The sequence below is a fragment of the Hippichthys cyanospilos genome, chromosome 1 (assembly GCF_059441005.1).
Source record: "Hippichthys cyanospilos isolate Australia breed blue-spotted pipefish chromosome 1, RoL_Hcya_1.0, whole genome shotgun sequence".
NCBI classification, from domain to species: Eukaryota; Metazoa; Chordata; class Actinopteri; order Syngnathiformes; family Syngnathidae; genus Hippichthys; species Hippichthys cyanospilos.
Genome location: NC_142369.1, coordinates 20,371,426 through 20,399,253, shown reverse-complemented (window position 1 = coordinate 20,399,253; position 27,828 = coordinate 20,371,426). Strand labels below are relative to the sequence as shown.

The 27,828-nt window shown below is 40.0% G+C and overlaps 2 protein-coding genes across 9 annotated transcripts in view; both read right to left on the bottom strand.

Annotated features, from left to right (window-relative positions):
- Nucleotides 1-4,582, bottom strand: part of slc23a2 (solute carrier family 23 member 2) — a 35,242-nt gene extending 30,660 nt beyond the window's left edge. For both annotated transcript variants that reach the window (XM_088409768.1, XM_088409851.1), the window contains exon 1: nt 4,293-4,582. In XM_088409768.1, coding sequence (XP_088265894.1) covers nt 4,293-4,570 — 278 coding nt within the window. In that variant the 5' untranslated portion in view covers nt 4,571-4,582. The remainder of the gene's footprint in view (nt 1-4,292) is intronic.
- A 1,616-nt stretch (nt 4,583-6,198) lies between these two features.
- Nucleotides 6,199-27,828, bottom strand: part of kcnip3a (Kv channel interacting protein 3a, calsenilin) — a 36,289-nt gene continuing 14,659 nt past the window's right edge. Inside the window, exons 3-9 of one of the 7 annotated variants that reach the window (XM_088409978.1) lie at nt 10,472-10,474; nt 9,928-10,052; nt 9,545-9,614; nt 9,292-9,470; nt 8,590-8,694; nt 8,417-8,479; nt 6,199-7,124 (exon numbers count right to left, since the gene is read on the bottom strand). In XM_088409978.1, coding sequence (XP_088266104.1) covers nt 7,077-7,124; nt 8,417-8,479; nt 8,590-8,694; nt 9,292-9,470; nt 9,545-9,614; nt 9,928-10,052; nt 10,472-10,474 — 593 coding nt within the window. In that variant the 3' untranslated portion in view covers nt 6,199-7,076. Of the gene's footprint in view, nt 7,125-8,416; nt 8,480-8,589; nt 8,695-9,291; nt 9,471-9,544; nt 9,615-9,927; nt 10,053-10,471; nt 10,475-10,834; nt 11,190-11,410; nt 12,431-18,070; nt 18,192-24,231; nt 24,400-25,515; nt 25,571-27,828 lie in introns of those variants that run through there. The other 6 variants (XM_088410413.1, XM_088410325.1, XM_088410242.1 and 3 more) reach the window with 6 other exon arrangements.

The following is a 27,828-nucleotide window of genomic DNA, read 5'->3' as shown; positions in this document are numbered from 1 at the left end:
AACAACACATCGTGTTCAACTTGGCTATAGCTGACGCTCAGCTAACTTAAGCTTAGCACAGTCTGTTTGTTGAAGCAAAATACAACTAGTAAAAAACAAGTTTTAAGAGTGAACAGTATGGTTTCATAGCCAGTCCTGTGACTGGCTATGAAACCATACTGTTCATAGCCAGTCACAGCACACAGTGCTGTACAGACGTGTCAGTCATTCTTATGCTGAATTGTTCTAACTTCAAGTGCAATTAATTCCACTGCAGCAAAAGTGTACTTATGTTATTTTTACAGTATAAATGTTCACCAGCATTTCACCAGAAAAAAACAAAAGACAAAATAAACAAACAAACAAAAAAGTGTTCCATCTGTTCATAAACAAAAAAAATGTACCACACTTTCACTTGGGAATGCAACACAATGGAATTGATTCGACGATGGCAATTAATCATTCGGAAAGACTGAATCATCTGAATGTGAGCGAAACCAAGGAAGACTTGTATCTGCAAGTGCCAATCCTAACTGACCTCACCCAAAGAGTCAGTTAATTCACTCAGTTTTCAGAGGAGATCATTTTTGGATGCCAGGATTATGTCACTGTCAGGTAAGTCAGCATTTAGCTGATATTCCAAACCACTCAGTTTGGCAAACTTTTTCGGCCCAAAAAACTTACTGCAGATGGAAATCAAATATGGTAATCGAACCTAAGGAATAATAAACACAAAGGCAAGCATTCAGCCATTCCTGTTTTTTTTTTGCATTAAAGCGCCGTTAAGGAACTTTTCAACCCTTATAAAATATTTTAAGAATTTGTATGCCGAAACCTTGACTTTAGATAAATGATACTTTGGCCTTCGGGGTTCTGTATTATTTTCATTGGCACTAAGCAACTCCGAGGACTGTGGCAATAACCCTGCCACACACACAAAAATAAAATAGAACTATGCTGACTGCTTTATGGCAGAGGCCACTTCCCCCTCTACCCATCCGTCAGCTAGATGGGAGTTGATTCGAACGTCTTCTTGTGATGAGTGCGGTCAAGGCAAAAGCTCCGAAAGCGTCCAAATAAACAAAAAGTCTTATCTGAGGAGAGATAATGGATAGGTGGGGAAAAAAAGAGACGCTGTCCTTTGTTCGAATACACACCACAATGAGAATAAAAAACTCGGCTTAACATAGTGAGAGTACAGTATACGCTTGATAGACATCCTGACAGATTTGCTGTTATTGTAAATCATTGTTTAACGTCCCAGGCTGAGTAAAATGTGTCGTCTGTGGCTGTGACGTTGCTTCGATTCTTTGAAAAGAAATATAGGGAGAAAACTGTCTAAAATGTCAGTTTAAATGTAAGTTTTTTTATTGTATATATTTTTTTTTACTTATATTTTATTTTTACAATTAAAAAACATATACTGTAGTTTATTTGAATACCAAAATCATCAATTGAAGCAGTGTGAAATTATCCCTCCAAAACAAAAGACAATTTGATATGTACGTACCTTGAGTCACATGGAGCGAGTGTTACAGAATTCAAGGATGACTTATTTTAAAATGAAACCATTCCATTTAGTGGGATTGTGTTTGATTTGATATGGTGTGAATTGAGGTCCAGCAGTTAAATCAGGCATATTTCTCAAGTAGAAGATTATTTGATATGTATCTTGTTATATTTTTAAATTGAATGAATAATTTCGATGTGCTTATATTCAGTGGTGCCTTTACTTATGAAGTTTTTCCAGATCCGAGCAGTCACTGGGCTAATGTTTGGCTTTGATGGGCGAGCGAATCCTAACCCAAATCATTTGAGATAATGGTGCATAGTGGCAGTAAACTCAAACTGTACTGTAATCACTTCAAAGCAATTACCAGTAATTGTGAAAATTTCTTTAAAAGGGGGGATTCGAGTTGTTAATAGCTTCAAGCAGGTCAAGTTTACTATTTAATTCAACATTAAAGACAGGGAAATTACAAGCAGTGTATTTAAAACAATTTTGACTTTGGAACATCCACTGGCAAAATTGGTTGAATTTGCAGTCTTTTTTTTTTTTAAATCATTAACACATTGAACGATAAGACAAAGATGATAATATTCAAGCGTTACCTATCACCGCCTCCAAAGACATTGGCAAAAAAAATACAGGTAGGCCAATTTTTGGCCATTTTTTTTTCTTCCTGTTACAAATCTAAAATAAGTACGAGTCCCATGATTTAACCTCTGAGAAATGTGAGTAATATTGCAATATTTTAATCATTTCAAAACTCTTCTTTATGTGCAGCTCAATGTATGAATGACGTTGCCCTCTGGTGGCCAAAGCATGCACAAGAACTCAATGTTGGTATGTAATAGATTAACAGCATTATTCCATTTCCATTGGAACGTTATTTTCTGCTTAGCCATAGTAAAACAATGAGCCAGTAGTGTTTGACAAAGAAAGAAGACAAATGCATTCAACATGTTGAGGAATCAGTTTTTGAAAAAAGCTGCACACTTTCAAGATTATACATTCAAGATTCAAAACAGAAGATTTAAAGGGAGTATGTGTAATTTTTCGCGTATGCATGTGTGAGCTTTAGGAACATTACGGTAAATGCAGCACTGCGGCTCCTCCTCCTAACTGTGCCACCCCCCATGTAATATAATTTAATGATAACTAGACCTACAGTACGATTATATTTTAAACACACTGTTGGTCGTTAAGAACTCCTTTATTTGTAAGTTTTTAAAATCTTTAATGATTTTACGTATTCATTTTTAGTAAAAAAAGGTCTAAATCTAAACACAGTGTCGTTTTAAACTCCAAAATTTCTGACTGATTTTTGTCATAGTTCATCCTAACTGGGATTCAACAGAAAAGTGCAGGTCACCGTAGACGGTAGTATAAACGGATTAATGTGTAATGTAAATGTAGTGAATGATCTCACCGCTCCATAGACCTGATGACCTCTTACTTTTTTCTTTTAACTAATAAGTGCCAGTGAATAAAAACCGCTGTAAAAAATGTCCTTAAGAATATCCAATAAAACACATACGAAGCAAAAATATTTTTTTGCCATTATTAAGCAGCTACTCTGAAGATTTCATTGATTCAAGCACCATCAAAATTACGTCATGCAACCTATGTGCTAAGAAAACTTATTAGATTATTAATTACTAGATCAGATTTGTTACGGTCTTTTGAATTACTGTATTTGGAAAAAAAAAAGTAGTTAAGAGAATATATATATATATATATATATATATATATATATATATATATATATATATAATATGAATGTGCAAAACCCTATAATCAACATAAATAATACTCCTTAGGGATCTGCTCTAAAAAGAATAAAATAAATGACCACCTTATTTTAAAAAGTTTCCCAGCGACAGGCGATACTTGGTATGCACCAGGGTGAGTTGAACTGTTCTGGCAGGTTATGGGGAGACATTGTGTTTTTAGTGTAATGAAATTGAATAACACCCAGAATAAAAAATAAATAAATAAATTTTTTAAAAAAACACATTTTTGCCAATGGGTTAGCGGTTAGGGTTAGGGTTTAGACGGCTGTAGATTTTAAACTGGGCTGGCAAATAATGAGTTCAATACATTTTAATTTCACATACCCTCCAGGGTTCTGTCACATATGGCCATTTGACAACCACCGGTCTACAGGAAAGCATTCAGTAGAAAAAAAAGTTAGGAAATGATTTAATCTCACATATCGTGTAATTCACAAAAAAAAAAAAAAACGTGCCGTTTGAGCAGGTGCGTTTTAGACTTTTTATAGCAACGCTTTAAAAATGTGTAGAAACGTGCAGGCAGGTTCACACACGCACGGACGCACGCACAAACACTTCTGCTTGGTTCTGTTTCCAGGACAACCTCATCACCAGAAGCCAATAAGCTCCGGTGACACAGCCAGTGTCATAACAAATGCATTACAGCCCTAGTCGTTACTAATGCAGATACAGTTGATGCTTGGCCTTGATGCACAAATCAAGATGGAACGCGAGGAGGGAGGGCGTGCAATGACGTAGGAAAACACAGTGGCGTAGAATGAATGTCCAGTGAATGCTTAGTGTCCATCTGTGGTGATTAGGCTTAAAGAGATGAAAATGTTTGGGGAGCTCAAGGATGACAGATTGGGCCTATCACTGTCATACTACATCACCCACGATCATGCCGACCCACGGAGAGCAACCTGGACAGTGTATTTTTAGTGCCTAGGACAACCCACGCCGGGGACTTATGCAGCTAACCCAGTGTCGTTGTGATCTCCAAGAAGTATGTTTCTTGCGTTTGTTTTTCCACTCACCTGCTCGAAGAAAAAAGAAGACGAAGCCCACTTCCCCACTCGGCTACGTCCGCTGGCTCGCTGCTCCGAAGCCGCGCGGAAAAAAAGCGGCTCGAGTGGAGGAAGGTAGTCGGCGGAGGACGGCAGGCTTTAGCTTCAAACAGGAAGGAAACACACATGAGGCGGAAAAAACGGAGTACTGCGAGTGGTCTTGAACCCGCTCGAGACAGAGAAAAGTGTCCCCTCCACGACAGACAGTTTGGAGAAGCGCTGCCCGCGGAGGGATTTATGCCTTTCATAAAACCACGGGGTTGATGTCAGGCTTTGCGCACGCGCAGAATCGCTCTGACGTCAGGCACCTGCCTCTTGCGGAGTGTCGGCCAATCGAAGTCGGCGCATTGATGACGCATCTTTCCGGTAAGCACGCGACGGTTACAATGCACAATACAATACATACATTCGAGCTATTTTCTCACAAGAAACATCATTTACAATAGAGTGCCTTCATGGGCTTACTTACATAATTATCTTTTCTTATTTTCATGAGAGGATCATACTGCCTTCTAGCGTCGACCGTTAGCACTTTCCAAAACATTGCATAATATTGCAGTATTTCCTGACCTTTACTGTGCCAAGGCACCCGTGATGTTACCCATTCATCACGACGCACCACCAAATAAATATATCATACCAATTATAAATATTTAGGTGATGGACTCATTTCAAATGACACTCAAACTACTTTAAAAAATATCTGGGTTTTTTTTTTTTAATTGAAGCTGGCATTGTTAAATTGGACTCTCCGACATATTAGATGTCATAAGGAGGGTGGGGTGGAGTGTGTGTGTGGGGGACGCTTTTTGTGCCTCTGCCATCTAGTGGAAGAGCATTTAGTTGTTCTGCCCATCACTACAGTATTCGTCACTGGTACAGATAGATTGTTAACTAATAATTTTCAGACGAATTAAGTAACATTGGATGAATTAATTCTTTCGATAATTACATAATGCATTCGAGAGGTAGTGTAGTCAGGTCTCCGCGTGCAGTGGTTCTCAAAAGGTGGCACATGTGCCCCATGTGATACGACCGAAGATGAAGGCACTTCGCGGTTACGTCTTGACAGGATTTCTGCTGTGACCAGCAAACCTAATTTAATGCTTTCAACGCCATGACAGGATCAGTACATCTTTTCTTTTCATATGTAGAGCAAATTAATTTGAACATGAAGCAATTTACTTCAAATTTGTGTTATAGAGACTAACCCGCAAATTAATTTGTCAATGTCATTAGAGACGGAATTCGCTGGCAGACGAGTCGGAAAACAGATGATGATGTCGATATGCTCTATCTCCCGGAGTCACTTAATAAAATAGATGCCACTACAACTCGGGCATGGTTGGTACAAGCTCTTTCGGGGGGTTTTTTCATCCAAAAATGCTTCATAGTGGTCATTGAGAAAAAGTTCAGAAACACTGTGCTCAAATAAAATAAGTTACACTATTGTACAAGTAGCCCATTACGTTAAAACATAAAATGGAATTTTAGCAGTTTTCAAATGTATCAATAATCATATACATGGACATGGATGGGCACTAAATTAAATCGAAAAATATCTTGGAACTGCAGATGCATACATGGTGCCTTCATGTACAGTTTCCAAACACATAGATGGCATTCCAGCCACGTGGAACTGGTTGCTTTGCTCTGCTTAGAAATTCCAAACCAATGAACTACCACTACCAATGAACTCATCTACTCCCAAAAACTGTTGGATGTCGTGGGTTATTTTTCTCCATCTCCTCTTGCTGCTGAATGTCACACTTGTTCTGTGACAAATTCACAAACAGCTCATGATACTGTATATAATTGATGACCAAGCACTGAGGGAAAAAAAATGTCCTGAAAAATAAGACAGTGAGAGGCGAGGTCACAGCTGTCGACTGCATCTTTATTAACCCATGTCACAAAGGTTCTGACTGTACTCTACATTACACTGTGGCACTTGGAGTCAGCATGTGAGTAGATACAGAAGAGTCCAAATTAAAGCCCCCATTCTGCATATGAATCCCACAATTAGACCTCATTCTTCACAGTACAGCACAGATACTCTTCCCATCTTACAATGTTTAAACATAATCATTCAATTTAAAAAAACACAACAGAAACCTACTGTCACCAAACATAATTTCTATCTAAGAGTGGTCTTGCCATTGATCATATTTGATTTCCAAAAGCAACAGAGCTCTACATTTTACGTTTTTACATACACTATTTACATAAACGTAGCCACGGCTGTGCAAATCTTGACACTGCTCTTTGTTTTACCCAGGCACGCAAACAAACAGAATAAAACATAATGCAAGCTAATTCCACATCACAAACATGCTTTGTTTCCCCCCTTTAATTTTATTTTCCTATACTGACTTTGTGTAGTGCAATTGTCCAAATGAAAGGGAAATCTTAAGCCCAAATTTAGCATCTTTCATTTGGTGAGGATCTCTTTTCTGTTTGATCACAAAAGTCATTTTGTGACTTCATTAGATACAGAAAATATTCAAAAAGGGTCTGCACTCTGCTCTGGTCAGGAAGCTCATCTCATGGCCATCGTGGTCCTTTTCTGTTGCTGCATGATAGAACAACTAAAAGATGTGTGGGGAGAAATAGAAAAATCCTCTGTGTCTTTACACTACTTACATTAAGTGCATCAATATGTCATCTATTTGGTGTGTCAGGCATGGGTGATATATGCACTGCATTTGAGAGTGTTCTGTATGAAAAAATACTATCGCAGCGCAATCTGATGAACTAGATTACGTTCTCAAACAGCTGCATGGAGTTCATGATGTTCTCATCCTGGACATAGAAACATATAGAAAAGAAAAGAAGATGTATTAGACTGTACACATTTAAACAACAATATGATCAAATAGTAGTAAATTGCCATCCATCGGTTTCTATAGCGATTGTCTGCATTTGAATTGCCCGAAGACAATTTAGTGTCTTTAATGAACCAAACGTGCATGTTTGGGAATTGACATGCCCTATTACAGTGCAAAAAAATCTATTTTAGGAAAATAAAAATACATCATATATTTTAATATATGCAGTGAACCCTCGCTTCTATGCGGTTCCACTATCGTGGATTCGTTGCATCGCAGATTTTTTTTCCATTACACGGAACCATCACATTGCGGATTTTTTTTTCTATTACGTGGATTCACGACTTAAAGGATTTTTTTTTTTAATTACATATTGAACTTTTTCAATAGCTCCCAATCGTGTTGCTCCCGCAAAGGCTTGTACTGAGCCTAAACGCCAACAAAAAGTGATAACAATTGCTGAGGTGGTGATATTCTCAAAGGGAGAAGTTACGCGGCCGCGGCCCGCCATTAGGGAGTGAACGAATCCACCGTTCACTACATTTAGGACGAGTCGACCATTAGAAGAAATAATCTTCAAAAAGATTTTTTTTTTTGTTTATTTTTTTATGTGAAAAGTGGGGGCGCTACCTCGCGGATTTTCAGCGGCCGGTTCTGGAACGTAGCTACCGCGATAAATGAGGGATCACTGAATTATATATATTATATATATTTAGATGTTTTTTTTGTCTAAAAAAATCAAATATCTTGTGTAGCAAAAACACTCTGAAAAAATATTTATTTCAAGATTTTAATCTAGCATTGTCTTATGATTTCTTTGCTCAAAACATTTTTATTTTTGTCATAACAAGGTGAAATAATGAGTTTGAATTATCTTCACCTTAAGACAAGACTTTTTATCTTCATTTAAAAAATGACTGCAAAAATTAAATCTTATTATAAGAATGGACTTACACATTGGCTTTAACATCAAGACACCTATATCTTCCACTGTGTAACTTAAGTTCAGTTGTGTACGTATTAGAATGATGTTTTCTTAAATCTAGAATATTTGAGTTATTGTTTTAATAAAAAAATTCATTAGAAAGATTTTTGATTTGACCAATGATCCAAATGAGGATAAGCAAAATAGAAAATGGATAGGTGGATGCTTTTGCAAAACTTGTTTTATTTTTTTTAACACAAACTAACAATAAATAGGTTCTGTTACTATAATCATGGAGCAAGAAATCCATGTATGGAAACCCCGTCTAGGGTTTTCCTTACCTTCTGGCAGGTTTCAATGAATTCTTCGATGGTCACAACACCATCTCTGTTTCTGTCCATTTTCTGTAGCACACAGAATTAGGAAAGAAAACGCAACGAGTCATACAAGAAATGAAAGTGCAAATGGTTACTTAAACACTGGGTTTATTTGCATAAATGTGTTTGATGAGAACCTGGAAGAACTTGTCCACATGTTCAGACGGCGCCTCATCTCGCACACACGGGTATGTGTACCTGCCCATCATGTCGTAGATGGACTTCATTATTGCCAGCATCTCCTGCATGAGATACATTCAATTTAAAACATCTAACTCAATACACGTTCTTGAACAACCTTCATTCTGTCTATAGTTTAAAATCAACTGTTTTTCACCTCTTAATCAGACAGTGACAAGACTTAAAACTATTTAAATGTAAAAATTCCAAAATAAAAACTTTAAAATCTTAAAATTTGTAAGAGATTTTACCTGACATGTTTCAGCGTTATCGTTCACCTTCTTCGAAGAAGGCGAAAGATAACGCAGAAACATGTTTCGGTGTGAATTTTGAAGCTTTTAAGTCTTGTCATTGTTTGGTAAAGAGGAAAACAACAGTTGAACTCATTACACAGGCAAAAGGGCTGATTGAAATGTTGACAACGTCATATAAAAAAAAGGTTTTTCCAGTATGCGCTGTCTATATCACAACATTACATGTGTTTTTTGAACAACTTCCATGCATTAATTAAACAGGTTCGCAGTGTTACAATGTTTTGCTTCCAGGATGATACCAATATTGTAATAGGCAACCGCAACCCATTTTCATATCAGGTTTGTATACAAAATACTTAGCATGAGTGTTGAATGAGGAAAGGAAAACCTTGCCCCTTGTGATACCTCTTTGGTGATGTAGCCATCTTTGTTGATGTCGTATAAGTTGAAGGCCCAGTTGAGCTTCTCTGTGACGGATCCTCTGAGCAGAACCGACAGCCCGATGACAAAGTCCTCAAAGCGGATCGAACCATTTCTGTCCATATCAAAGGCGTTGAACAGGAAGTGAGCGTACGTGGTCGCGTCTGGAACAATGAAAGAGCCTTTAATATCCGTATGTTATCACTTTACAACAGGGTGTGAGAAAAAGAGAGCTAACCTCCTTGAGGAAAGAACTGAGAATAGATGGACTTGAATGTCTCCTCATCAACCAACCCGCTGGGACACTCCTGCTCAGGGGAATATGAAAAAACCAAATCAGTCGGAATTAAAACATGCATCTGTCCTAGATTGAGTCCTTCTCAATCACTGGAAACAAGTTCGAGATTGAGATTCAATTTCATATTTCCTGACCGTGAGGGCGACATGCAAATCACTAGGTGCAAAAAAAAACAAAACAATCTAGCCCAGGTTTTTCAGCACACTATTTAGAAATGTGCTGCTTGACTTGATGACCAGTAAAAATGCTTGTCACATTTGACAAATTGCAGTCAAACGTTTTCAACATAAAAACTGAGTTTTCTCCACCAGTGATGCACATACATTCTTAAAGCCTCTATAGAGTGATTGAAGCTCCTTCCTGGTGAACTTGGTCTGGGCCTGAAGCTGGTCCAGACCCTCGGGCTGGTGACGCACGGTCGACAGCTCCAGATCACTGTCGCTACTATCTGTGGGACAGAGAGAAAGAAAGAAGGGGAGAGAGTGATGCAGAGAGGGGGGGGGGGGGGGGGGAATATATAAAGAGAAGAGCAGGGGTAGGAGGATGGGGGCAGATGTTGAGTGCGTGGAAACAGGCCAACATTCAGGGAGGGTTGGGATCACATGTTCAAGAAAGGGGAAGCCGCTCAAGAGAATGTCTTTGCAAGCAAAAAGGCAGGAAAAATAATGGGCTGTACTTTCTTAATGGTGGAAATGTCACCAAACATTTTCTGCTTGGGTTTTTTTTTTTTAACACTATCAGTTTGATCTGGTGGTTGCCAATTCTCACACACTAAGAGAAAGCACTGCACGGTAGGGATAAATTAAGAACAAATCATATAATATGGCAGGGACAAGAAATTTTCCAGAACACTGTTTCCATACTTACCATCTTTTGAAAGAGAAAAGAGAGGAAGAGTGCAGACACCAGAATGGAGGCAAAGAGAGCACACGGATGACAGTAGGAGAGTGAGGAAGAAACAAAACAAAGAAATCAGGTCAGATTGAACAGTCTAGTTTTTTGTATGACGAAAGCAGAGTGGAGGGCAGAACGAACAGCTAGGGACCGTCAACCGTCATGGTGGTATAATGATGGACTATCATTCTACCCTGGACTGGTTGCCAGTCAATTATCTGAGTGGCAGGTGAAGGCACGCTATCTGAATGGAGGCCAAGTGAATAAACCAATAGCCAATTTCCAGGAGCTGTCTCAGAAACGTTACATTTACAAAGACAAAACTGTTCACATTACCACGGACAGGAGACATCAAAGCTGCTCCATCAACAGCCGTAAAACCTTTATTACCTCACAAAAAGAAATGATTGTGGTTATATATTTCCAGAAAGAAATGACTGTGGTTATATATTCCCAAACTTCTTTGAAGGTTTAAGGGCAAACAGTGATACAATGGAAGCTATCCATTTTTAACAAACTAAGCTTTCTCATATTTCTCATATTTATCTTATCTGAACCGTTCAGACTTTCAATCTTGGATTACATATTGCCACAAGGTTCTCATAAAGTAAAAGAGTTTTACGATACTTTTAAAACAGTTTAAGTGTCCATGAGAGTGAAAATCCATCCATCCATCATCCATCCATCCATCCATCCATCCATCCATCCATCCATCCATCCATCCATCCATCCACCCATCCATTTTTTTATATCCACTTATCCTCACTAGGGTGTTCTCAAGAAACGTTAAAAGGTTAAGACAGTAAAATTAAAACCAGCTTGATATGCAACAAATTGACTGGTTAAAAAAAAAAGGAGCGAAGATGAAAAAAATTCCACGCAAGTTGTACAAAAGTTTTGGGACTTCCTCACCGGTCTCGGTGATGTCGATGAGGCCCAGCAAGTGCATCAGTTTTAGGAACATGATGACCAGACACACGATGCCCACTGTCTGCAGGCCCTCCGTCTCCCACCGGACGCTCATCCTGCCCTGGTTTTCAAACTTTGCTTCCACGGTTGTGTGTCTCGGCTGCTATATGTTGATCGTCACCGCACTCTAATCCATGTCCGCATCCTGTCACTGCACTCATCACTCTATGTCTGTCACACCTCTTCCCGGCGGTGTCTCTTTTTAGCTCGCTGCCTCTGCCATGTTAATTGACTGTCTTTTTTTTTTCCTCTCTGTACACCCCCCACCCTTCTCCACTGGATTGTATTTTGCACTCTATTCCTAAATAACAGAAACGGAAGAAGGTAAGAACGCTCTCATTAGAGGTGCCAGATGATTGAAGGGTTACTTTTTAATGTTTCGTAGACAAATTGTCCCGGCCTGCTTATCATTTGTGAAATTAAACAATCGGGTAAGTGTTTTATCATCAGCCTATTTCTGAAAGTGTGTCTCGGAGTCAGCCGTTCTGAATTTCTGGTCCACTGATATATAGTACTGTGCATAATTTATATCACTGTATAACCCCGCCATGTCCAAAGTCCGGTTTGCGGGCCAATTGTGGTCCGTGTTCAAATTTTCACCAGCCCGCAACCTCTTATCAAATTAACAATATGTGGCCCACCAGCACCATTGACCACAGTATAAAATACGAGTAAATGATATAAATTATTATTTAAAAAAAAAAAAAAAAACGTAAAATAGTTCATTTGTAATGTTATTGGTTCAAAGAATGTCAGGCAGAATGGTTGGCTCCCACACATCCATCTTACCAAATCTGGCCCTCTTTAAAAAAGGTTTGGACACTCCTGTTTAACCACTCTCACACTGCGTTTACTGGGATGGGGAAAGAGCCAAATACACTTTCAACTTGCTATTGAACAGCAGTGTCTGAAAAATTGTTTTGCGCAAATAAGCCAAAAGATAAGCAGATCTGAATTGAGATTTGTTGGATTCAAAGATTAGCTTTAGCTAATGGCATCGTTGGCCCAGTCACATAAATGTTTGGGAAAGTGTCCATACGCCACATAAACATAAGATAGTGTACATTGCATCCACGGGTCCTTTTTTTCTGTCACTCGAGGCTGCTAGCAGCAAGTAGAAGTAGCTGCAGCTCTTGTTATAAGACCAGGGCTCCTTTATAATTATCAAAGTTTTTGCCATTGTCCCAGCCCCATACAGTACAGTATTTGGTGCCACCCAAAACGGGCTAATTGCAGCAAGACAAGAAATAAGGTGTGTAAAATATACAGCAATGTATTTTTAGCCTTGGGTTGTTTTAAAGAATGCATTCAAATGGAATTGATTCAAATAACTTAATTACAGTATGATGGCTCACGATAAGAGAGAAAAGGTCAAATGCCCTCCGGCTATATGAGGTGTGAAAGAAACAGCGCCCTGGCGTCTGCTCTTATGACTCAACACAAGATGGCTAATTGCTTATGTCACAGTGCTGCACAATATCTCACACTATTCTGCTAGAAGGGCATTCATTTTCACACGTTATGCCTCTTTTATAGTTTGTTTGTTTGTTTTTTTTTTGGGGGGGGGCACTATGCTATTATTTCTTTGTTTTTTCCAACTTCTTAAAGGAAGTAATGCAAGTCTACTACCTGAATGGTTAAAACGAGACCAAATCTACTCTTTGGGTTAAAAGTCAATAATGTGACCTCAATCACATTGTCCCAAAGCCACTTCACGACCCAATTTACCAATTGTTCCATTCTCTCTTCAGGGATGCTCACATGGATACGAAGGCAAGTAGTCAGAGTCCATGACATTCACGAAAAGGGAGCGTTCTCTCCCTTGAGTTCTGTAACACTTGTTCAAGACTCACTTCATGGACAGAAAACGCGGCTCTTTGGCTTCCTCTAGTGGACATCTCTTGAACAACAGGTACAAGGCGCACATCTAACCCGTCCATTCATCCATCCGCTTATCCTCGCAAGGGTCGCAGGCTTGCTGGTGCCTATCCCAGCTGTCTTTGGGCAGTATGTGGGGGCCACCCTGAACTGTTTGGCAGCCAATTTCAGGACACACAGAGACGATACGCCATTCACACACGCAATCATACCTAAGGTCAAGTATGTCCAATACACCTGCTATGCCCGTTTTAGGAGTGTAGGAAGAAGCCGGAGTGCCCGGAGAGAACTCGGGCTTAGAACATGCAAACTTCACACAGGAAGGTGGGTGCAAGATGGATTTGAACTCGGGTCCTGTGGGTCCTGTGAGGCGGACGTGCTAACCACTGTGCCGCATCTAACCATCCATCTTTTGTTATTTTGTTGGAGCAGAAGACATGTACCAGTTGTAAATGAGTGGAACTCATTCATTACAAAAACAAAAATATCCAAAGGGTGACATTATTGTCTGGTCACATGTTTTAGTTTACGGGGTCCAAAATAGGTCAAATTAGCTTTATTTTTTTGTTTGTTTGTTTTTTTTGCATATTGTAAAATAAAAATAAAAAATTATGGTGATGCGAACTGCATTACAGAAAATTGTATTATGTTCTATTTTCCAACAAAAATGCTATCTTTTCAGTAAACACAATCTCTGTTCAGAACAAAGCTACATTATGCTATGAGCATGATTCTTTCCCAATAAAACAAGCTCAATGACTTTATAAGGCCATGAAATCATTCTTGGGTTAAGAAAAAGTTATAGTTCGGGTTATCATTTATTTGAATGGGCTAGTTTTTCTTGTGACTGAAATACTTTTTTAATACATTATTGAAAGGCACATTCAACTCCCCAACTGTGACTGTTGTGTTTTTAAGGGCTCTTCAAATAAAACACAGGACTACTTGTTGATAGTTTGCAGTGGTTTTAAACAAAATTGTACATTATTGCATATCTAATATAATGTTCTATATTAGAAAGTTTGGTTAGTGAATATCAAAAAAAGGATAAATGTGAATAATTGGGCTTCGCAAACACATTTATCATACGCAGCTCACTTATTGAATGTCATTTAGAATGTGTAGCTTATAAAGTGGTGGATGACCACACAGTATAGACCAGGGTTCACCAACCTATTTGTAACTTAAAGCCACGCACTCCTTTACTACTTAGTAAGACGAAGGGCTACCACTAAATGTGAAGATACCGCTCATATTAAGGATTTCTCACAATAATTAAGGAACAGCTATAGTACATATGTAAATTAAGTGTAATATGTAATGTAAATGTATGTATAATTGTTTCTAAAATTCCTAGAAATTCACAATGTTCTTTCACTTGTAAGCGGTTTTTAGAACATGTCTGTGGGCTACTCATGTGATTCTCGGAGCGCTACCTGGTGCCCGCGGGCACCACCTTGGTGTCATGCCATGGCTATTCCAATATGTGTGATTAAACCGATTGATTATTAGCACATCTGCCTGATAGTTCAGAGATTTGTGTGCAATTTGCGTGGGTTTTCTTCATTTTCTTCCAAAAACATACTGCATATCATGTCCTCTGCATTTAAATGGTGACCAATCCAGGGTTTATCCCACCTCTCAACCAAAGTCAGCTGGGATAGGTTCCAGTTCACCTGCGACAAAAATGAGGACAAGTGCTACAAAAAAAACTGATGGATGGAAAAAAAAATTGGGGAGGGGGAGGACAACACTCCTCCAAGTAATCAGATCTAGCAACACCCAGTCAAAAAGGAAATGAGGAAATGTGTAGTCTGTAATGTGATAAAATATCAATTGCTTATATCGGTGCAGCTGGAAACATAAAGCTATATTGGCATTGATGTTGCCTAAAAATAGGGCCGAACTGGACCAAACCCAAACTTGACATGGGAGTTACAAAGATCAGACTGAAAGTTATCAAGCTTATGCTTCTGCTGACTGACCCGTTCTAAACTCTCAGGAATGTTCTCTTCAGGATTACTCAGGTACACCAATATCAGCTTTATCATTTCATAACGCTGTCATCAGACATCCCAAATCCCCATTAATCTGACCGAGAGCATGACCTCAATGGTGGCTGAAGTCATACAATTTGATGACGTCCTTTGGAAATATAGCTGTGACGACGAGCCGAGTCGCTAATTCAGACGCAGTGGGGTCTAATGAGGCAAAGTAGAATGAGGAGCACTGTTGAGATCCAAAATGAACATTTTTGGGTGCGACTGATGGATGATCAATGTCCTTCAGGGCCCTGGAGGAGTTCTACGGGTTCCATATTTAGGCAGCCTCAGAGAAAACCTGCTCAATACCGCATGTATAATTGATGCGAGGTAATGCTAAACCGGGGTGTATCACTACAGGCTTTGGGGAAGCGGGGGTATCAGAAGGCTGATGCGATTGAAAGGGGTGATGAATAATAAAAGAAAAGAACATTACTGGGGCTTTTGCTGAATTTATTACTTACTGATGCTGAGCATTATTATAAACACTAATGTGGCGGAGAGAACATCCTGCTGTAATTGTCTTGGCATGCTGACTGCAAGCCACTCTGACCCAAAGACCAATTTTGAGAATAGGACAATATGAACCTAGGATGCTAAAAAGCCCCAAACGCCAAGCAAACCATGGGTGTCAGCAAAATTTGTGAAACTTCAGCACAGGGAACATAACCAACAGTAACATGATGCACAATTTCAACGTCAACATTGTGCTTACATATATATAGGAAAATAAAACAATGTAGTTACATAATTTAATTAAAGAACCTGTGTCATGGTATTTTAAACTTTCCACAGTTAAATATATGCATATCAATGATGGCTGTGGCTGACTTGGTGTAAAAATCTCTTTTCTCCAACTCCAGAATGCAAACAAAAGAAAGGGGCTGTCTGGGTAATGTGGGTATTTACTCTGCACGGATGCAGAGATTGCGAGGGTGTTCCTCCTCACTGTGATGTTACATAAAGAGACACGAAAAAGGAAGTCCCTTGCACGATTGAGCAGGGCAAATGCTGAGAGGGCAGAACCACCAAGGAATTCTCCGAACTTGAATGAGGAAGGAAATAACACTTTGGGGGTGCTTAAGGTGAGACAATAACACTTAAAATCTCCAAAAAGTCGAATTTCCATGGCAGTAAGTATTGCACATAAAACTAAAAAAAATAAACACGCAAGTTGTATTGAAGCACGAATGTGAATTTACATTATTATCTGTTTTACAAAGTTTAAATATGTTTGAATATGCAAACAGCTTACTGTGGCACCAAAATACAACAAAGTGTTTTGCCATATGGAATTAAATCCCACTAATTCCACTACATAACAAAAAGAAGATGTACTCACTTAGAATCTCATCTTGCTCGTTCTCAGGAAAACATTTGGTGCCTTGTTTTTTGTTTCTTGGAAATGGTCTGGCGGGCTTACAAATATAGTGTACAGCTATATTGAACATACAGTTTACCCTCAATCAGGGGTCACTGACACCCCACACTATGAGTAGCCCATGTGAATACCCTGCTTGCCTGTGCCCCCCCCCACCCAAAAAAAAAAAAAAACCCTCAATGGGTTTTGGCATATAGTTGTTGTGACGTCACCATTTGAAAATCTAAACACTTGGAATGATTGATAGAAGAGTTCCATACGAAGAGTTGACATACATTGGTTTCTTACATTCTTGTTGAAAATTACTGTGCGAAATTGTTAACATGATCAGTCACATGGATGAAAATCATTCACTAGAAATTGAAGCAAAAATAAAGAAATGGTCATTTGAGCACATTTGTTATGTCAAAAGGGTGTCTCAAACAGATCAATCAGTTGTAGCTCTCAGCTTCAAAAAGGTCGGTGACCCCTACTCCAAACAGTACATAAAGTTTACTCGCACTTCACACATTCAGCTGCACTCATGAATTATGTGTCTGTTAGAAACTTTGAAGTGAAGTCAAACTTTTTTCTTTTCTTTTTTTACAAATATGTTTTAGGCACTCACCACCCTACTCTAATCATGGCATTCGGCCTAACGGTGTATTTGTGGAATTTGAATTAAGCAGCAAAATCCACCCGTTTTTATCCAACTCAGGGGGCGGTCATTGTGCCACTCGCTGTCGACAGAAAATGACAACACAGTTACTGAAGGCCAATCACAGCTGTTGTTTGTGAGTTTTGTCATGTGATGTTCTTAACCTGACCCCTGCCCTGCACCTGATGTTCTGCCCTTGCCTCTCACACAGACAGCTGGGCTAGATTCCATCTCACCTGTGACTCCCATGAAGCCGCCGGCAGACAGCACAAGTCACATGGAAGATGATTATCTCTGTTTCTTCTTTACTTAGCAAAAATGTTATTTTCAATTCCTCAATGTGTTTGGTGGCTGAGTATTGCTCCTGTATTTATCCAGGAATGACAGGCTATCAATTAATGGTTTACATTGGATTTAAGAGAAACATTCCTTTGGTTTTTCATCCTGGAAACAAATAATAAAATGCAAAAGCTTTGTAATAACAAAATGTCCCCTGCTGTTCTTTTTACAAGTTTATCCCAGGCCTTGAGCCAGTTATCGGCCTCTGTTTTTTTACACCACGCTGTCGGTCACGTCCTGTTTTCATAGCGGTTAATATCGCACTTTTATGCCATGTGAAGCAAAGACAAAGCTGAGACTGGAGACCGACCCATCATGGCCCTTACCTTCAAAAGAGGACATGGGTTCCAGTATGCCAAACTGCTTGAGCACTGCCATGAAGAGAATAATAACCACGCCAATGGCAAAGAGCTCCATGCCTTGGATCCCCATTGTTACACCTTATCAATGGAAGGCCGGGGCCGGGCCGCTCGGCGAACAGGCGTTCTCACCAGAGCTCGGCCAAGGAATGACAGGAATCAGCCCGACAGGTGGGAGAGCGCATGGGTTTGTGTCCGAGACACCACGAGAAGCGGGCCAACGAGCGGCTTATAATGTCAACAGTGATGCTGAAGTGGAAACAACGTGGATGCCTACATATATGGAAAACCTCCCTCTGTGGATCCGGGAGGCAAGACGGGGGCTATTTATTATGCGTATTAAAGGAGATGTTTCAAGTCACTTTTCACCAGATTCCTGCTCACCTTCTTAAAGCAAACAGCTATTATCACTCCTCACGTCATCGCTTTGCACTAAATTACGTGACAGCTTCATCTAAGAATGTTTTGGAGGAAAAGCGCACACTTTGTGAGACACTCCCATGGTCCTCACAACTCTGGGAAAAGTCCAACTGTGCAGAACGGCGCTGGCTTTATCATCCTATGACACCATTAAATATAAATCCCCCCATCGTATGCAGGAGGAGAGGCGTGAAGCCAAAACAAAGGAGAACACAGCCTGTTTCAGCAGCTGCTGCTCACTGCAGTTTGGAGGCAGTTCGGAATAATATCAAAAGTTCAATAGAAAATTGCATATTCACTCAAAATGAGCCAAGAAAGAACTCCAAAGTCCGCCTTCTGCTCTGTTCCTTGACTTAGTGATCCCCAAACTCATCCAGTAAACTTCCAATTTTAGGCTCCTCTGGTTGAGTCCAAATTCAGCTCCCGACACGGAAGAGTCCAAGAAGGCACTTTATAGCGAGGAGAGTCTGTGAAGATATATCCTATAAATGCGACTCGGCCCACGGCGCGCCTCCAGTTAAACCAAAGTGCCCCATGCATTTTATACCTCCGGCTTTCCCTACTTGCTTGCGGTCTCACCCTTCTCTTCCTCCTTTCTCTCCATCTGATATGCGTTACAGCACTGAACACACCGCCCCCTCCCTACATCTCCTCCGTCATTCCATAACTTTGGTCAGTCACACACTTTAAACCCCGCCTCCATCCAGAATACCACCCTTGGGACCACCTTTCTCTTGTTTACAATTTTGTGACCTGCACTGACGAAAACAAATATTTCTTGTAAAATGTCCAACAACTGGCCACGGGATCAAATATTAAAAGTGTGAGTCAAGTCAAAAAAAAAAGTATAACTGATGGCTTTGCACTTTCTAATGCATCACGGTGGTGATTGTGTGTAATTGTTAATGCACTGAGTTGCTTGAAGAATGGAGGCACAAAGAGGGAGGCCAGAGTCAGCACAATCAATACCCTTGTGGTCAGACAGTGGTGGGGAGCTCACCGGTACGTTGACTCTTCTTTTAAATGTACACTTTTTTGCACCACGCAGAAAAAAATAGCACCACGTCATCAAGTGCTGTTTCCAGCAACAACGCAGGTGCTGTCGATAGTTATCAGTCGGTAAATGAGTGTGTTTTCGCTGTCAATCTTTGCACGCCATTGTCTCAAGGTCAAATTTAGATTCTTGATTTGCACTTGGGGTAAAGCAGAGTGGATCAAGTGACGGGCGCCTACACACCCTGAAGTATTATGTATGTGCATATTGGCGCTTTACAAGGGACGTTCTAAGTGTGTATGTGTGTGTGTGTCTGCAGCCATTAGGGCACTAACAGGTTCTTAAAAGGAAGGCTGTCCTCTGCTGACACAACAATCAGTAAGGGCCCATAGAAACTGCATCACATCTCACCGTAAAGTAAAACCTAAACCTTCTTGCAACTCCTCACACAATATTGCTCCTGGTCCTAAAATCCACTGCAAAACTGCTTGATATTTTCACATGTTTAGATTAATTAATTAGAAATTAATTAATTTCTGTGGATTGTTGCCAATTAGGCTTTCATCCATTAAGCCCAAACAATTAGATGAGGGTGAGACATCAGGATCAACTGAGATGCTGGCGTTAATATCCGTACACAAACAGGAATGCAGGCAGGCAGTTGTTAAAACATGAGGTCAGTGGAATTTGGCGAGGGTCACACTGCCGCCTGAAGTGACCCAATTCCAATCTTATTCCCCCTATCCGACTTGTACCTGATTTTTTATGTCAATGCAAATGACACATATTCGATTTTTTCCAAATGTGACCCAGGCCACTTGGGTATGTGGTACTAAATCAGATATGTAGCCGATCTTTTGATTTGCGACTTCCGCCTGAACGGCCAGGTCACATTCATCCAACTTGCGCGTAACAAACAAGTGACAATCGGCACAATTCTGCACTCAAAAAGGCACAAGCGGCTTGGGAAAATAAAAAAAATAAAAAAACAACAATAGCGTACCAAGTTAAACAGTTTGAAAATATCTTGACAGAGGATGAAGAAAGTGTATTTTCTGTGTGTGTCTCTCCTCTCGCTTGCTCAGAGCGAGCTGCTCACTCCAAATGTGTGAGGGAGACGTTGCTGTCACGGCACAAAATGGCATGGCAACGTTACCCCTCCTTTCCAGGTTAAATGTAACACATTGCCAGCCATTCAGCCATCCGTTGTGGTACTTCATTAACCACAAATGTGACGTCAAGGTGTCCTTTACGCATGCGGGACAGTTTTGGGGCACTTGATATTCCTATACAGGTAACATACAAGTTGCATTTATTTAGAAATATGAACGACCCCACGAAAAAAATCTGATTTCGCAAAAAAATAATAAAACAAAATGGAATTGAGCGACAAGCCATGCAGTGTAAATCTAGACTTTGACTGCCTGTTGGTGGCTTGTTGTAGGACTATAGGGTCAAAAAGGCCATTTGCAGCAGTAAACATGCTAGGATTTGGGGGGAATTTCATGATCATTTTGGTTTTGCAGTGTTCTTCTACTCTGTGGAGTGGGTCCATCTCAAAGGCGATCCAGATTTGCCACCACCAGGCAAAACAGATTGGTGATGGGAATAAAGATTTGTATTATACACCCATGTTGGTTGGAAAAAGATTTGATTTGAGTCACTTGCTGACATCTATAAAAGCCTCCCAAAAAATTTTGCTTCAACCCACTCTCTTGTGCTTGTCTTCGTATAGAGAGTTGCATGAATATTCAAAATCCCCGAGTACCAACAATTCTCTTTGTTGTCACACAGTCTAGTCACCCCAAGCCTCCCTGCATCAGATCTGCATTCTACTGGTAAAGCAAAGAAAAGGTGTCTTTTTGTTTCTCTTGTGACCCTCTGGTTCACACCAAGGGAATCAACACAACTTTGAAATTACTCCTTTGTTTTCCTCACTCTTGAAGTCTCAACACCGCCTGCCCTAACTTCAGTTTAATTATGATTTGAGCATATACAATAGGATGTAAAGTCGCTGGTACAGTTACGTATAGACTGGCAAGTAAATATAGGTAAACAAGATGGCTGTCTGACTCAAAATATCTGGTTCCTTTTAGAATGAATGCTTACAGTTTGAGCAAAGGTTTGCCTTGGATAATAGCTTAGGACCAAAATGACTCTCAGTATATTCAAGTTCAATTTTTGGCATGGATCCTTAAAACGTTTTATTTTGTGTGTGTCCACCCAGTTTTGTGATCATTTAGAAAACGTTTTTTCTGACTTTCCAGGCAGTTCTACTGAATGTGAACATGACTGTATATGCACGCCATCAACGCGAAGTGATGTCACTCACTTAAAGGACCTAGATCATGATACAGTGGTACCTCGGTACTCGACCATAATCCGTTCTGAGGTGGTGGTCGAGCACCGATTTGTTCGAACACCGAAAGCAATTTTCCCATAAGAAATAATGGAAAGTATGTGTGCACAAGTAAATGTGCACAAGCAGTACATGATAAAGATAAAGATAAAGATAAATAAAGCATTATAAACCATTTTGTATAATTTACTTACGTTTTGGAGAGTGGTTGATGGCATACAGGAATGGATGTGGAGAGGACGGGAGGGAGGGTTACTCCTTCCATGATGACGCTAGCTAACTGCGACGCGAGGTCGGACACTCGTACACCACGTTCATATTTTGCTATAATTTCCTTCTTCAGTTCAATAGTGGTCCTCATTGTTTTCCTCTTTGCCTTCCCCTTATCACTGTCTTTCTTTGGACCCATTATTAAGGGCTAGAGCAACACGAAAAAGTTTAAATCCGGGAAGAAATACTCGAACAAACGTCTTACTCCGTTGGCGGTTTGAGTTGAACTGGCGCTTACCCGCTGGCCGAGAAGGGCCGAGGAGCGCGTTCGGGTCGGCTCGGCTAGTCGAGAACCGAAAATCTGTTCGAGGTCCGATGCATTATCTACTTGAATTTTTTGGTCGAGCACCGATTTGGTCGAGTATAGAGGCGGTCGAGTACCGAGGTACCACTGTAATTTACATTTTTTCTCAGTCAACATATGCAGATTTAATTTCTTATTAAATATGAGTTTTATGGTAGTGAAATTTCTCACTGAGGCAACCACGCCCCCTTTATGATATCGTTTGGCCACAAAACATCCATCCGGCCATCACCTTGATGGCTTATCCTCACTCAGTCGCAGAGTGAATGAAGGAGCCAAAAAGTGGTGTTTTACTGACATTAAAATGCAAAAGAGTGTCTATAGATTGCACTCACTGACACAAATTCCTCCTATCAAATGGGTCCCTACGGGAACCCAGTTTTCTTATCAGCAATTCCGCGGGTGACTAACGTCTAGCTGTGTGATCCCAAATGTACATTTTTGCCACTTCAGCATTTTCTACAGTAAAAAGTTGGAACTAATAAATGAAACGTTGCTGTTTAATTGGCCGACTCAAAAATCTCTCCTCCTCAACTCTGGAACCAAAAAGGTGAAACAAAAAGACGGGGATATGGTTGGCATGGATTTGCTCTTGCACAGGCGGTACGGGGGCAGTGTAGGGGAGGTACAAATTTCTTCTGTCGTCTTAATTTTTCTTCAGTCATGTTCATGATAGGGCCCTTTTAAATTACATGATGAACTATGAATAGCAAAACCTAAGTTGCATTCGAAGAAGGTGGTATTTATCCCACTTGGAACGTCCCAGTCACGACCTCAAAGCCAACATAAATAACAAGAATAGCGCATTCCAATCAACTGGTTTGTGTTTTGGTCCATTACAAAACATTTTGGCTTTCTGCAAATTATTTTCATAATTTCCAATATTCATGTCAATAAAAGTCTCTTCAAAGCATTTCACACATTTCATTTCGCTGAATAATGTCATACAGAAAGCTAACAGCTTATCTTGTCACTACAAGTAGTTAGTTTGTATAAATTCATGTACCAACAAATCATTTTAGTTAGTTTATCATTAGTTATTAGTTTATAATTTTGTAAATTATGTTTTGCCATTTACGGCGAGTGCCTCGCAAGTGCTGCAGCCTTCCCGAGAACGTACGGGAGATTTTTCTTCCAAATGTAGCAGGAGGAGTAATGTTGGTTTTCCTTACTTTCAGTTGGAATAGTAATTGGGCCATGACTGATACGTTTCTTGAGATCACGAAGATGTTAGAATGAATCAAAACGACAAATGGAAAAGAGAGAAGACTCAAAGCTGTCTCGAATCTTAGATGTAGTGCCCTCGAGAGGAGTTTTCTTTTTATTCATGCAGAAGACATACTGTATGTATGCTTTACTGCCTTGATATTGAAATTGCAATTGACTTCATTTGCACTTGCTGTTCATATTGTTAAATGATAGCACATAGTGTCTGATGACCAATCTGCTAATAAGCACCCACGTATTGATAGCGTTGAGGGTCAGTTACAGTGAGTTTCTGCAATCACATTTGGCATGAGATACACACTGGCGTACATTTTTTTAAGCGTTCGGGCACATGGACGCCAGCCAAAGAGGCAATTGGAACACAGTGATTACAAGCAAGAACCCCATTAACTGATGGGGGTCAATCAAATCAAGGTTTAACTGAAACCTCGTGCCTTTCTTACTATTGTGAAGTTGTATCCATTTATGTTTAGATAGACTATGACTGTTCCCGCAGCCACGAGGAAGACTGAGCAGACGTAGCTTTAACAGAGAGAACAAGACCCAGTTCCTACCTGAGCGATGGTACCTGGCTGCGCTGTGCCCACAGTGAGAAAGACAGCTGGGCCGCGAAAGACGCCTGCGGGCCTCCACAGAGAGAGCAGCCATCACAGCTCCCATAATGCCTCTAAACAGCCCAAATGATCTCAAACTAAGCTGCTATGTGACAAGTCCAAACTTTAAAAGGACAAACGCGAGTGCTGAGATGGTAATCTTAACGTGACAGATGAGCAGCCAGAGAAGACGCAAAGCCTCAAAGTGAGAAACTCGCTTTCACTGCCAGTTGCTTGGGACAAGATGACAAATCGACAATATACACACACACACACACACCTCAATCAGTGGGACCACATTTGAAAATCTGTTTGAGCCTAGAACAGAGCTAGGGATCGAATAGTGATGCCCAGCTTGTGACCTTTTACATCATACGCAGCCGCACACCTCCACATGACTTTCGATGCTGTCTCTAGCGCTTCCTCTCCTCTGAACTACTGCTCCCTGACTCTCCAACACACTCTGAAGAAATATAAATAAAAGGGAATCCCTGCTGTTATTAAAACCTTGACTGCCTGATTTATTTGCTGGGTGCATTAAAAAAAACACCTCTCCCTAAACAGATGACTGATTGTTAATGTTGTTGCTTGTTGTTGTTAACATTCACGTTAACTTCTGTATATGCAGTACTTTATGCAAAACAAAACCCAAATTACCCTTAAACACAACTCTTATTATTTTCATATAAGGTCAGGTTAAGTTAGGGTTGTTGGTGCCTCCTGAAAGTAACAAATAAACTTTTATTTTCAGCTGTCTTCAAATAAAAGCCTGGAAAGACTATTTGCGGAAAGATAACATAAAACATTGCTTGCGATTAGTTACTCATTCGGAACCAACTCAGGGATAACATAGTACAATAATGTATGATTTTTCCTTAGCGACATTATCAGTTACTAAGCAGCTGTTCACAGATATTTTTAGCACAACCGTTGACACGCAATATTGATGGCCGCAAGGTGATCATCAGTTACCACTACAGTGAATCAATATGACTGAATGCCCATTTCATCAGTTTGTTGCTTATTAACGGTGAAGCAGCTGCTGGAAAGAACCTAACAGAAACAACAAATTAATCTGAGATTGCATCAACAATAACAGTTCATCTCTCTGTGCTCCCAAACAAGGAAAATACGAAAGTGGACAGTGCAGTATCGTGTTTGCACAGCCTCGATGAGATGTGGGACACTAGTAGAGGCATTACGATTTGCGCAATAATCAAACCAGTAAGACTGCGAAGCCCTTACCACAAGTTAACCATTTGACGCCTAGTCCTTTCATAATCATAGACCAGTAGTCATGTCTCGTTTGTTACGTGTACTGTATATTGTGGCCCGAGAACCCATGTGATACCTTCTCAAACCACAAGAGGGTAGTAAAAGTATAAAAACACATAGTCGGGCAGCAGCACTAAAGCAGAGATCTGCATTGGAGAGCTATGATACCATCCTGCTTATTTTTTTTCATTGAACCTGAGCCGTCATCCTACTTAGAGGAATGAAGATGAAACACGAGCGAATAGATTGTTTTTTCTTTTCTTTTTTTTAACTGTTTGATCTTTATGACAGACTACCACTTTAATTATGTCACTATAGAGGAGGGATCGGCAACTTTCAACACAGACATTTTGGCTGTCTCTCACGTAGACACACACAAAAAACAGTGAAAGCCTCAAAACAAAAACAAAATGATTCTGGTAGCTAAAAAAACGTTAGTAATAAAGCGAAGTTCATTGATATTCATGTTTTATAACATTGTTGATCATCATTGTCAGAAATAACTTATGTGATTAGCGACTTCACACAGATGAATATCATTAATCATTCATAATACACTCACAGGTATCAATTTATCAATGTAGCACTTAATTTTTTTTATTTATGTATCACTATCCAAGACTACAAAAAAACTCAGTTTACAAAAGGTTGGTGATCCCTGCCCGAAAATATTTTCCAATTTTACAAAGATAAGTCTACCTTGACCAGATGACCCGGCGATGAAGCCCAGAAAGCTGCGCAGCAGCCTTCCCATCCTCTTCTTGCAGATTGTCCTGCAGGAATTCATCCTTTGAGAAGATTTGGGATTCCCCAGGACCCCAATTTGAGCAAGAATTTTACAATTCAACCACAACTCAGCAGGTAGTATTCCATTTCCAGATGGTTCGATTAAGCCCTCCCTCAAACTCTTGGCCCAGTTTTCCTGTAAGTGATGTTCACTTATTCCTCGCCCTGGACATCTTCCGCTCTCACTTGTCTCTTGTGTCAACTCACACACGTGACATTAGAAACGGGGCAGACTTCTGGCCGCTGTCACTTTAGCATGACCTAGACTCAACCACACCCCTCATCCATTGTAAGGACGCGCCAGTGTGTCTCGACTTTGAGTGAACACAAGAAGCAAATGATGAGAAGTTGATTCTAGGAATTGCTTGCGGTCTTTACCTCACTTTTCTACTCTAATTGGACTCTTATTACAGCCCCTTGCTCCCGGCCCACAGATCTGGCTTCTCCATCATATGGGGCTCACTTTCCAACCACAGCTTCAACTGGGAAGTGTGTTTGTGTCCATGTACGTGTTTGTTCATCTTGTCTCATCTTCTCCCAAATCGTTACAATACCAACCGAAAGACAGACAGGGAGGGAGAAAGGAGCAGCTACACACAAAAAGATCAGAACTGACATGCAAACCTAGAACTTCTCAATTGTGAGGAAAACATGTTAGCCCCTCAGTCCCCGTCTGGCCCAAATTTACAATGGCTAAAGAATGTCAGGATTGTTACATTATCTGTCTACAAGGATTGCTGCACTATTTGTGTACAAATATCCAAAGCTGAACAATTTATGACACCACAACATTATGTGAACATCATACGGCAAGGCTAAGAGAACAGATGAGCCATGATTGGTCTTGTTATTTTTTGTTGCCTGCAAGTGGTAAAATGGCCGCCCCCTGAGATGGATAAAAACAGGTGGATTTTGCTTTTCAAGTCCACAAAATTTAATTTGGTTTTAATGGGGTGCATTGAACCTAATGTTGAGAAAGTATTTGGGTTGTTTTACACTCTAAATGTATTGAGTTCACTGACACCACACATTGCTCTCATCTTTTAGTTTTGTTTACAAGTCGAAGCAAAAGAATGGTCTCAAAAGCATTTTAAGTTAAGCATTTAGTTAATAATATTCTTGTCTGTGAAGTTTTTTTTTTTTTTTTAAGATTTTAACGTTCATCTAACTTGTCTAGCGGGGCTTCAATGTATTCACTTACCAATCGTTTAGACGAAGACGTCAGGAGACAAGTTGTGGATGTTGGTTGATGATTTGATCATGGATAACCTTTATTGAGCTTTCAAGCTTTACATAATATCAACCAGTTAAACTTGACTGTGATCGACACAATGGGCACCCCTGCACTACACTCTATCATACAGCACTAATTGTATTAAATGTCTTTCAACAGCGCAGGTGTACCTAAATTTGTGGCTGGTGCATAACCTACACAAGAAGTAACCCAGTGACCATTTAAACGCTTTTTTAAAAATATGTATTTATTGCTCAACACAT